Below are 12,986 nucleotides of genomic sequence, written 5' to 3' on the forward strand. Positions count from 1 at the left end.
AAGGAGTCCTGCAGTGTCTTTTTGTGGGAAAAGAGCCAGCCAGTCCTGATACATCTGCCCAGCTGGGCTGAATAGTCACTGACTGGAGCCATCAACATGTACAGCCTAAAATCCATTGGGACTAAGATATTTTATCTCCCTTCTTTCTTTCTTTCCTCTGTCATTGCCTTGCACTTTGCCAAGGCTCTAACCATGCTGTAAACTCACACACTGGGGTGTGTGTGGCCAAGCGCTCCATGGGAATGCTCAATGGGCTGCTATCATAGTACAAACACTAAATCAGAAAATTTAATCAAACAAATTTTGATTACTGTAGTTTAATTAGTTATAACTAGTAATAATTAGTAAATGTGCTAATTAGATTCTTGAGGGGTTAAATCCCAATCTTTGCTAGATGGCTGTCATCACCATAATGCTTTTGTGCTTTGGAATTTAATGAATTTCGTGTATTCTCATAATCTCTTGTTGTGCAAATACTATACACCATGATACACCTGACAGTGTTAGATGGAACACAGATTATCCAAGGTATTCAGATGCCTGGTTTCTACTGATTTACTTCAGAGCTTCAGTCCCTAGCAGAAATTTCAGAGGTCTCTTGCAGAGCTGATGGGAGGACTTCCCCTACATTTCAGCAGTGAGGCAGAAAAGGAGGAAAAGACGTGGTGATAGCAGGTTTCTCACAGCACAGCTATGAAAATATCACTTGGCCACTAAAGCCCCAAAGTGCTGTGGCAGGGAAAAGAGAAAAAAGAATTTATGCTGCCATTTTGAAGTTTTGGTTTTCCTTCACATGTTTTGTAAATCCCCATCCAGATATTGGTGAGGAAGGACCTATGTTTTCCTCAAGCTCTAGAAGTGTCTAGGAAAGAGATGTCAGCCAAGAACAGAGAGGAAGGATGGTGACTCTGCAGGCCTACAGTTTGCTACAGCTTATCTTCAGTCAGAGTCTGCTTACAGCAGTTTTTCCAGTTTAAAAATTCTCAAGTGTCTCTCTTTGACACTACAGAGCAGTGTGCTGGCAGACATAGTTTAAAGTGAATGAAAGGTTTCAGTTGGTATTTGCAAAAATAAGAAGGTCTCTGAAGCAACTGTGGGTATTTCCACCTTGATGTCTAATCCAAGAGCAGGAGTGCCGGTGTTGCATAATGACAAAAATAAACATGACCAGAGACCTACTGTTACTTAAATGTGGACAAGTTGGACCAGCTGTGTAACAGTCATTTCTTTTACAGTAATAAATGTTGACAGCAAAAATAAAAAATGCATTACTGAGGCATCATCAAATGAGCCCTGTCATTACATGGAAACTCCGCCCTGTATAAGCTTGTCAAAAAGTGTTACTGTAATCCTTTGAGAAGCCTCCTCCTCAGGCAATGAAGAAAAAATGTTGAGGATCAGCCCGGAACAGGTGTGTTGTGCTGTAATGCCAGGATTTAATCACAGATCTCTTCACATTAATCTCACAAAGGAACTAACTCGGATCTATTTGGGCCCATCACGCCACACTGAGATGATTATTTAACTATCCAATTAAAGCAAGCAAGCTCACAGGGTGTTTAAAAATGGACATTCCAGGGCGTAGAATATTTTACAACGATTATTTTCCTAAGCTCAGCACCAGGCATTGACACTTAAGAGGAACTGATACCCAAGAGGAACTGATACTACACACTCTTTTCAAAGTCAGTGCCTGAAAAATCTCAGTGCACACCTTGATTAACAGTGGCAGAGCCTGGTTATCCCTGCTCTGAGACACCCTCTCTTGCTTACAGGAGAAACTCTTTAATGACATTTATTCCCTCTGCAAAGCCCCACTGCCTGAGCAGTAGCTGGGGTGTCAACTCCTGTAGCTGTGAACAGGGGAGCAAACGTAGTTAGAAAAAGAAAATATATCCATCAGATGCAGGAAATCATTAGTGCAGCTGCAGAATAACTCTGCATACACAGGTTGGGGTTAGACTTCAGTCCCCAGACCTGACTGCACAGGGAAAGATGGGGCTGTATCCTGGCCAAGAGGCTTCACTGGTGATGGCCACTGAACCCACAACTGAATTATCCATTGGCCATTTCTAATCAGAAGAGCCCTGTGAGCCCATCAGTGTTCTGCTAATCCAATTTTGCTGTTTGTGGCTTATTCTTACAGCAATTTTAGGAGCAAAATTATAAAAACAGACACCTAGACTGTGTATGTACAATGGTACATCAACAGCATGGTCCAAAAGAGGCAGGAGGTTTCCAAAATGTCATCTGGCCAACACAGCAACAGCTCATGATTGACCCAGGACCCTGGAGAGCAGGGAAAAGAATGGGACAGCAGGCTGATCTCCCTTGAAGGAAACTTGGGAGAGAAAACAGCTGCAGAAGTTACACACCAGGATGTTGGGTTACCATGAGTACACATGTGCATCCCAATGCTTTTAAGGTATTTCTTTGGAGATTATGTAAGAGCACAACACACAAATCTAAAAATTAAATCCAACTGCTAGTTAAGTGATGGTATTTTAGCACTTGACACTTATGGGGCTAAACTGGTAAATTTTACCAATACATAGATACAAAAGCACAGGATTTAGCTGAGCACACTATTATTGCCAGCAGCTAATGAGGTGGCTCACTCAGGTGAGGTAAGTTGGTAAAGCTGTTCTGAGCATCCCACCTACACCCCCAGCAGATGCTCAGTGACAGGGAGCTGCCTGTAGCTACAGCCAACATCAGCTGAACACCTGGACCAGCAGCTGGAGTGGGACCAGTCCTCCTGTACCCAAATAACCATCAGAGGGCAGTGCAAAACACACTGTGCCAAACAGGATTGTGCAATGGCTGTGCTGGAAGCTTTCATGTGCATGAGAATTTCAGCTGCATAAACTCACTCATTACTGACTTCATGCTGTCATTTACAAATGTTTCCAGTTCTGGTTCTCTCTCACACACACTTCTGTTTACAGCAATGCTACACTGATGACTCCTCTTTTTAAAGCACAAAAGAATTTTCTGCTTATCTTCTTGTGGTTTTATGATGACTTATTGTTGCTATTAAGAAAACAGTAACAGAAACCGGACTCTGTATCCTGTTTGCTATTGTAATATTTGGGAAAAAATTGCAGCAACTGCAGTAAGATCTTAAGAAAGAAAAGGTGTTGATGTTTGAACACTTGAAGTTGTCAAGTACAAGGCTTACAAGAAAGCTACATGTTATGTAGCTAACCGCAAAAAGACAATATTTTGTTTTCAGGCTGAAGCCCTCTATTGAGTACAGACTGCTTGTCAAATACTCCCTCTCTGGAATAGTAATTTCATAAAGCAAGGTTATTTTTTGTTTTGAAAACTTCCTGCTTCAAAGGCAAAGTGTCTGAGATCACCTTTTCAGTGTGCTTGTAACGAGTGGAGCCAAGGTGTAAGCAAATATCCTATTTGTGTATAGAACCCATAGTGTCTGGAAAGCTGCCCCCAAAGTTGATGAAATTTTCCATCACTTTTCTGAATGTCAAAGTGTGTTAGAAAAAGCTCCTGTTGGGAAGAAATGTCACTGGTGCTTTCAGTGACAGAAAAACAAAAGACTATAGGAGACTTGGACAAAGGTAGATATTGGAGAAATGTATAAAAATCAATTTTCCATTCTCCCTAGACAGGCAGAGCACTTGGGGAAAGAAGCCAGGAGACAACAATCCCATGTGGGCACTGGACTGTCACTGTCACTGCTCTTGGCCACCCAGGGAAAGACAAAGAGCAGCCCAGGACAGGAGCCAGTTCCTGGGTCTGGGTCTTGTCTGGTGTCCAGTCCCTCACTCTGTTCCAATCCTATAACTTCTAGCTTCTTCTCCTACCCCTTGTTTGCTCTTATCTCTCTGACTTTATATGCTTCTGTTTCCCTCAGTTTTCTTCCTTTTTATCAGCTTCTATAGTTTTTAATTCTGAACCTCTCTTGGAGCTCATCTGTGATGTAAATTTCACCTTCTTACTAAAGCATTAAAAAACCTTCCATACTCAAGACACTCCTGTTAAAATGCAATAAAAATTCTGTTATATTGTGCCTTGGATTTTTGTTGTAATCCTCGCATTTAAATTTGTGTTCAGTATTAACAAAAGTCAATTTCTTTACCAATGAATTACAGGTAGCATAAATAAAGAAGAAAAAGTGAATGACAGATATTGTGCAGATAATGTGCCTTCATGTTATAGTCAGTAAATCTTGTACTAATGAGATACAAGATTTAAATGTGAAGAATGTGTTTTGTGAATTATTTGTCAATCAATGTCTATACAACAGGATAAGAATAATCTTGAATGGCAACACACCTATTATTACAAATTCCTAAGAACTGCATTACTTAAAAATGTCATTCTTAATTTATAGAGTAACAGATAAAGATCTTTCAGCTGTGTAACTCATTTTGTCTGCTTCTGTGTAATTGAAACACTGGTTTTGAGAAGTCTTGTTATCATTTACGCATTCTGCATCATTCTGAGTGGTGGTTCAGTACTGGTGTACTGGTTAGTGTTGGTTTCAGCCCCCTTTTAAACAGACACATTTAAGATCTATTAATCTATTTTTGTTTCCTACCTATGACTTGGAACTTGTGGCAAAAAATCTGATAATTTTCCTTGTATGAGCATATTAAGCTCTATAATATCACTATAATGTAACCAGTCATTGCTGACTAATGTCCAGAAAAAGGAAAGAAACTGAAAATGACAAGACCAAAAAGGAGGAGTTGTTCTGAGAGACCCAAATACACAAAGGAGACTTTACCTTTTTAACCTATGACAATGGAAGAGACACTAAAACACATCATACCCAACTCCACTGGCTAAAGAAACATCTGGTAATTAACATCCCCAGTGATTAGTGGAAGGCAGGAGATATCTGCAGCAACTTTCAGTGCTCACCTCATCCTTTATGTCTTCCTGCTGCTGGGCACTGAAGATCTCCATTGCAGCCATCAGCCTCATCATTAGCTCATCCACTGTTGTGTTACCTAGCAACAAAGGAAGATAGCTGAACTTCATTTCATTAAAGTTATTAAACAAAAAAGAAGTCATTTTAGAATTAATCCATAAGAAATAGCCAGACTAGGAAAAAAAAGACAAGAGTAGAAAATGCAAATATCTCAGTAGAATGCTTTCAGTTCACCTTTTTACTGAAAACTCAAAATTATTTTTACAAAGGTTGATCACAGGTTAAAATTTCAGATGGTGCAAATCTGAACAATTGCTTTTATGCTTGCATAAATTAACTCTATTTTGTCTTTTAGTCACTGATGTTAAAGGAAAGCAGTAGATCTGGGATTCCCTTATGTGAAATTGATTTTACAGTTTTAGAATTCCCAGGGAGACCAAAGCAACTGCTTATGCAGGCAACACAAGGTAGGATATTGGCAGCAGCATCCAAGTGGATTGGTTTAAAACAATGGAAAACCCACAAAACAATGATTGAATAGATGTGACAAAATAGATCCATGTTTTATTTGGATATAACTAGTAATAAAATTTCAAATACCGTATTTTCTTCAGTCTATTTACTTCTCAAAAAACTTGCAAAGCTACTGAAGCAGAAAATTCTGTCATCCATGTGTGTATCATGAAATGGAACACATACATAGGAAAACAAATACTTTCCCATGTTTTCCTTCCAGCATGCCTCCAGTCTTCATTAAGACTGAAAGATTACTTTAATTTCCTACCAAGATGCATTCTTTGGTTTCTCTTTCTAAACTGAAGACTAGACTACCCATTAAAGCCACTTGTCATAGTAGTTAAAAGATCTTAAACCATGAGAAATGGTCACAAACTATGAAGTCTTAACATCTGCCAGCCTAAACAGCTGTTGGACCCCAGCACAACAAGTACCAGTAAAGAAAACAAGACTGTCCCCATAGTTTCCAACCCCAGGAAAAAAAGTAAAAATCAAGAGCAAACTAAGACAGTCTGCATTTCAATAAACACCAATGGGGTCTTAGGTTTCTATATAGTTGTATCTCTTCTGTCAACATGCCTTCTCACCCAGCCCTGAAAGGCCCTCATTGTTCCCATTTCTAACATTTGCTACCTTAGCAGAAAATGTTATCCCACATGCTACAACATGCAGGACTTCAGAGGCTACCATTCATTGAGGCAGTATTGTTAAAAGATACCAGTGTCCCCATTCCTGGGAAAATAACAAGCAGAGATGGTGTGATTTTTGTTCAAGGATGAATTTATTAAGGCTAAAATAGGTGATTGTTTTAGTTTAGTGCAAAAGATTGCAGAAAACCTGACAAATCATTAAAATTTAACTCATGACATTTAATAATCTGGATAAAGCTGCATTGTATTATGACTTTGAATTGTTGCTAAAGCACTTAAGTAATTTAAGTCAGTAGCACCACTGACTTCAGTGGGATGGCAAAGGTTCTGAACTGTACTGCAGAGTCAGAAAACCAAGCTATTTATAAGACTACTTCCATGAAATAACCTATGAAATCTATGAAATACGTTTCATCAATTACAGGCATTCATACCATGAATTAGTGTTGTGCTGTACCTTGCACTGAGGAGACAAAATCCATGCAAAAAGTAACCATTTTGTCCACTGCAGATTCCTCAAGAAAATTATTAATCCCAGATACAAAAAGAAGCACTAATGCTTGTCTGCAAAAGGCAGCATTTCCTGAGGCTGAATTTCCTCAGGAAAATGAGATTACAATAAAGATTGCCAGATATAAGCAATAAAAAAATGAGGACACAGTGTCATGAAGGCAAACTTGTGGAGAAAGTAGAAGAAATGAGAGGCAGCCATTCAATGATGTGCTCTAATTTGAAGAGTTACTGAGAACAGAGCAGTCAGAGGGCAACACTCCACATCTAAGTCACCTTGCTGTCAGTGAAATCAGAGGAATGGTTACACCAGAAAGAACTGCTCATGTAAGCCACAAAGCTTACAAGACCCCCTGATTTGGGGGTCTTGATGCTGCAGGCAGATCTGAAAAAGCAATTCATGTCCAAATATTAGCAACAGGAGCTCAGGTATTAAAAAGGAACTAGACATAAAGAACCAAATGCATTCTGGCACTATGCAAAAAGTGCAGCCAAGATCTTCAGGAAATCAGGAATGTATCTGGATATTATTTTGGAAAACTAAGTGTAGCTCCTTATTTAGGAAATTAGGTTTCCACTTAAAAAATAAAAGAAAAATGTAAACTATAATTCTACTCCAGTCATGGCAACTCCAATCTCTAACACCATGCTAATTAATGCATTTTAGAGTAGTAGATAATTACACCCTGGCAACTTAAAGTGTGTTTTGTGTAATAAATTAATATTCTGGACATCTTAAAGGAGAAACAGTTAGCAAAGACCTCTTATAACAGTTTTAATACCCACATAAGGAATACCTGTAATCTAAAGAACTGTACCTTGTATTACATTCAACACTTCATTAGATGATCGCTTTCCCATAATAATAAGGAAAAGTGGAAACTGGTCTGTCTTCTGAGTTCGGATGGTTTGGGCTACAACACTCCCAAAATGTCTAGTGCACATTGTCAGAAACCTGGTGGGGAAGAAATAAATAGTTAACATTGTAGGGGATTTTTTGAAGTTAAGTTTAAAAAAATAATTATGATAAATTCAGCAGTTTAACTGCATGTTACCTACTGTTTAACATATTCTGCATTCGGTTCTAGAGCTCTTTATCTCTTTTTATAACTAAATTATTATAATATTTATAAATATGATAGGGTTCAGGTTGTCTAAATTAAAACAATTAACAACTGCTTGAGACAGTGATTTATTCAATGGAGAATTCTATTTCCTGTTACACTGTGTGAAGACTATAATTCAAAACGACTCCCCAAAATAACAATGCTGAATCAATTGTTTAAAACTTCTAAAGAGAAACTAAGTAGAGCAACAATCTAATAAACATGGTGAAGTATAAAAATAGTAAATTTCATACAAAAGCATGATTTAATAATGAAAGATCAAGAAATTGGCTTTATCAGTCACAGAATTAAAACATGGTACTTCAGAATTGTATTTTCTTTCATACCAGTGCCCTGCCAGTGACACACTTAGCAGTGTGGTCTAAAAAACAATAATTCTAAGCTTTTGACCAAAAAAAGCTCTTAGATATTAGCATACAGAAGTCTAACATTAGTATTCTTAACACGATCTTGAATAAATGAAAAAACTGATAAAGCTTTTCTCTTCCATTAAAGGACTGTTTGAAATTAGCATTTCTTTCAAGAGAAAAGGGTAGCTTATGATATGTTTTCAGATCTGATGGTAAAAAGTAAATGTCATAATAATAATGAATTATGAAAGACCAAATGCAAATATAGAATGCTTTAATAAGATCCAATTTAATAAAGTCTGTAAAAATAATGGACTTTTAATAACACGGGTCACAAAAGGCAAAACAGTGGAAATTCTGAGGACTAGCCACTGGTACAGGCTTATTAATTCTTAATTATGTTCATGAAAGGCAACTTAAATCGTGTGTTTTCTTATGCCTTATGATAATATTTTAGGTAACAACTACTCTGAAATGTATGCTCTAACTGAAGAGCAAAGTCCCATTGTCACATGCATTAGAAGCCAAATCTATTTGAAAAGAGAAACTGCATTAAAATGTCAAGTGCTCCAAGTAATTTCTTCTCAAAGAAACTGAAAAGATTCAAAATTGTGACTTTTTTAAATCAATATATATATTGTATCCAATAAAATGGCTAAAAATGGAGAAGTCTGACAAGTACAGCGTTGGGCTTATTTGAGGCACCTGAAGTATTAAAAAAATCTCAGAGAGAATTTGGATGGAAGGCAATGGGTGGGGGTGGCAAGCAAGTATTTCAAAGCCATAAGTGTTACTCCCTGTTTCTCTGGATTTTTCAACTCAGAACAATCAGCCACAAAGAAGACATCAAAAAGCTGAACAAACTCTGCTCTATCAGAAACAGCGACACAGACACGTAACATCTGGTAAGGATAAAACAGCATCTGTAAAGTCTGGACAGATCAACTCTTCAGATAAATAATGGCTTTTGATGTTTTCCTTTCAAGGTGGGAACAGGTAAGTGAAGTGTTGGCCTCACAGAAGTCAGTGGTGATCCTCCACAGCAAAATGAAAATTACTTATGTGAGTTCAAGGTTTCACCCCTGGAAGCAATAAAAACAGTGGACAATTGAACTGAATTCCTAGACTTGTGTATCAAAACTGTTTAACAGTCTTCAACACAGCACAGAAGAAAAGCACTGAAGTTTCATGGAAAACCAAAATATTAAACTGGAAGTGAGGAAGTGCTGTAGAGAATAATGCTAGAAGGAACAAAACTAAAGAGACTCCTACAGTCCTAATTGTACTAGTCAAAGGTGCTGGTTTGTTAATTTTTTTTAAGTCTATTTTGTATTTAGTCAACCAATATCTCAGTCCAAAAATATGCTTTTGTAGGTACAGGTTTTGCATTCAAAGAATTGTGAATGAAGAATCATTTTTTCCTGCTTTCTGCCTTTACTGATTTTGTATTTGTAAACCTTTTTACTTTCAGATTCATAACCAGAAAAAAAGGGAGAAAAAAGTCCCCTCTGTGCTAACATTTTCTGTTAGAAACGAGCAAGACCAAAACAACTTGGTGCAATGTCCAGTATCTTACTGTGTACATCACTTACAAGGGATTTTCTCACTTTCATCTAAACAGAAGTGTGCCAGATCTCTCAGTGGCATCTCCAGAGCTGCCAAAAAAAGTGCCTGTGGAGTCCATCAAAGAGACAGATGTCCCTCCAGGGAAAAGGGATCTTGCATCTTGCACACTGTAGTGTGCTCTCAGGATGTGCAGAGGCACACTTGGTGCTACATTTTGAATATTTCTTGTATGTTCCAAAAATAAAAAAAAAAAAGCAAGGTCTCATTGCTTTTCTTATCCTCTTCCCAGCACCTTAATGTTATTTAACAATTGTATTAGCAAATGTCTAGTGCATCTAAGGTCAAATTCTCTTCCATAAAGAGAGAACTCAGCTCTCAAATGTATGGAAAAACGCATTCAAAATAAATACTAAAAAATTCATAGTTTTTTAGATCTTCATAGTATTCTAGATTTTCTTTACTTTCTGTAACAACAGAAATAACAAAGATCTGGTTATTGTTAGAGTCTTACTCATATAAATTCCTGAAGTTACTTTTTAGTTTTATGCATTGAAGGGAAAACTTTGGAAAAGTTTCCTCCTACAATGAGGCCCTTTGGCACATGGCGCCCACTATACTTCTTGGAAAGGACTTTTTAACAGGACAGAAAGGCTGCACTGGAGATGTTTTTAGCCTAAAGTCCTCCTCAAAATCAGCAGCAGCAGAAAATCTGACAATCTCTTCTAAAAGACGTATTTCCTTTCAGAACACAAAGTGGATGACTTTGGGCCAAAAAAGTGTGATTTATTTATGACTAGATAATTCCCAAAGCCAACCTTGAACAGCCTTTAACATTTCAGAAATGGGTTTGGAAAAAAAGTAACTTCTTTGCTGAGCATCAGGAAAACAATTATGAATATTAAATATGCAAGATTTCTGATTATTTTTAATAATAATTATATAATGTGCAAAGTCAACACAAGACTCATTAAAATGTTAATGTAAAAATAACATTTTTGTATTAGGTATTTACATTTTTAAAAGAGTAAAAGCTGAGGTCCTGAATTGGCATATTAAAATAATCTTGCTCTCCATAATTCAGAGTTACTGCCTTACTCACACTGATAGGGTCGTACCTCAAACACAAGGAGCAGCAGACACAAGGCATGTTTTAAAGATATATACAGCAGCCTAAATCAAATTATGTGGGTATCACCTTCAGGATCCACATGCAAAACAGCAGATTCAGATGTTAAAAAGCAGGATTTTATCCACTTTATGCAAAAGTAAAGCCTACATGAGTGGGTTGTCTATTTCCTCCTAAAACATGGAAGATCTGACTCCCACCCTGAAAGGTTCAACCAGATTAGACAAATACTTCCCAACCCCACTCAGTCTCAACCACAGAACTCTAGAAACCCTTTAGTCCATCCTTGGATACCAGGCAAAGTCACTGGTGAAAGTATAAATAAAATATACCTCGACCCCTTGCTAGAGCACTGCACAAAGAATGGAACACACAAGATGCACTTTCACTATCACCCATTATGTATTGTACAATTTCCTAAGGAATATGCAAGGCTTGCCACAGATAGATTTCATACAGAGATTTAATAATACCCTAGATGAGACAGACAGTGTGTTTAGTTATTTTACAGATGCTGGTAAAGTGGGAGAAGCTACAAGCACATCAGAAGTCAGAGAATTGAGATTAATCTTCACAAGTCGAAGGATCATCCTGAGAAGTAAAATACGATTCTGTAAGGTCAATGAGACTCTCCAAACTGGAGGAAAGATGGCACAAATACAGCAGAAGAAACAAACAGTAAGAGAATACAACCAAATCCTTCCTCAAAACAGCCCAACAAATCTGTCTTGACCACCTGTTCTTCTGCTGTCACCTCTTTTGCACAGGACACAAAAAAGTTTTATTTTTTCACCTTTTCTGTTCAAGCTTAATCAACTAGGTTGTAGTTTGAGTACAGTGGGATAGAACATTCTTTGAGATTTTGTTTTAGAGTGGAGACTTAAAACACATGCTTACAAATATATCAGTTTAATTAATTCCTTGGGTTTAATAACTATTTTTCTCAGATGACCTTAAAACATTGCTAAAGGACTGAAAATCTTGATAACATCAGAGAGGCTGCTTTCTATTTATAGCTGGCTATTATAGACATCCATATCTTCCTAATCACGATCAGATCAAAATGCATTCTCTGCTGATTTTCAGTTTTCCAAATTTGGACATTTTTAGATTACTAACATGAAATTACCTTGAAGCACATAAATATTTAAGCAGGGATAGTTTACCTTTTCTGGTGGGTGTATAATAAACAGTTTAACCATCATCTATATACAGGCTGTTTTGTTCTCCATCTAAAGAGACAATCACCTTTTATCCTTTCCCTTTTTTTCCTTCATTTCAGTGCTATTAGGAAACTATTCACAAGTGCAACCCTGAACAATTCCATGCAGTAATTATGACTAAATGACAAAGAGATGCGAACAATTACCGAGTCCATTTTGAAACCCTACACTAATAAAGTCATTAGATGCTGCCCTTGCCATGAGCCTTCTAAAAGCTTCTGAAGTTACAAGAACACACGGCATTGTTCAGTGGGACAATTGCTGCTGGCAGAATGCAAACCTTGAGTTAAACCATGCTGCAAATTGATCTTGACATTCTGTTAAGACCGCCACTAAAATCAAAAGCAAAGGAGAAAAGGAGAAAATGAGCGGGTGGGATGTAATCATGGAACAGAAGGGTTCCCTCCTCACCTTCTTTCCTCTTCCTCCTCAAAACAAACCATACAGAAAATGACAAACTCGCCTGGTGTTTGAGAACCTTTATTTTTAAAACATTAATTAGACTTCTGACCTGTTTTTATTGACTGGCACTGTATTGCTATTAAAGTAAATTAAATAAAAAATTGCAGAATACAATAGAAAAGGTTTTCACACGGCTCTGTGAAACCTGTTAAGGATTTAGTGCCTGAAGAACACGTCCAACAGTTTTGCAAGCAACATATACAGAATCTGTGGTCACTCCTGAAGAGGCAGTGAGAAATTAACTCACCTCCTCCCGCTCTCACAGACCCCACACCTGCAATATATTTGCTGAAGGATCAAATGGGATTGGGGAGCTGGAGTAATATGGTCAACTGGTCTTCATCCAGGCATGCATCATTCAGTAGGTTAGAATTAAGGGTCAGCAACTGTGAATATGGCTAATCACTCGATGATGGAAATTGCAGGTGAAGACAACCTGCTGCTGAGAAGCACTTTAGTGAATTAACTCTTTCCTAAGCTTAAGCAAAGTGAAAAACTATGATTTGAACATTAAAACTAACAAATACCTGTCATCAGAGCAAAATTGGCAACACCT

At 37.5% G+C, this 12,986-nt stretch overlaps 1 protein-coding gene across 1 annotated transcript in view; it reads right to left on the bottom strand.

Moving 5' to 3' along the window:
- Positions 1 to 12,986, bottom strand: part of FAF1 (Fas associated factor 1) — a 146,801-nt gene that overhangs the window by 22,122 nt on the left and 111,693 nt on the right. Inside the window, exons 14-15 of the mRNA XM_005422936.3 lie at positions 7,395 to 7,531; positions 4,891 to 4,979 (exon numbers count right to left, since the gene is read on the bottom strand). Coding sequence (XP_005422993.2) covers positions 4,891 to 4,979; positions 7,395 to 7,531 — 226 coding nt within the window. The remainder of the gene's footprint in view (positions 1 to 4,890; positions 4,980 to 7,394; positions 7,532 to 12,986) is intronic.

Source organism: Geospiza fortis, unplaced genomic scaffold, assembly GCF_000277835.1.
Source record: "Geospiza fortis unplaced genomic scaffold, GeoFor_1.0 scaffold396, whole genome shotgun sequence".
Taxonomy (NCBI): Eukaryota; Metazoa; Chordata; class Aves; order Passeriformes; family Thraupidae; genus Geospiza; species Geospiza fortis.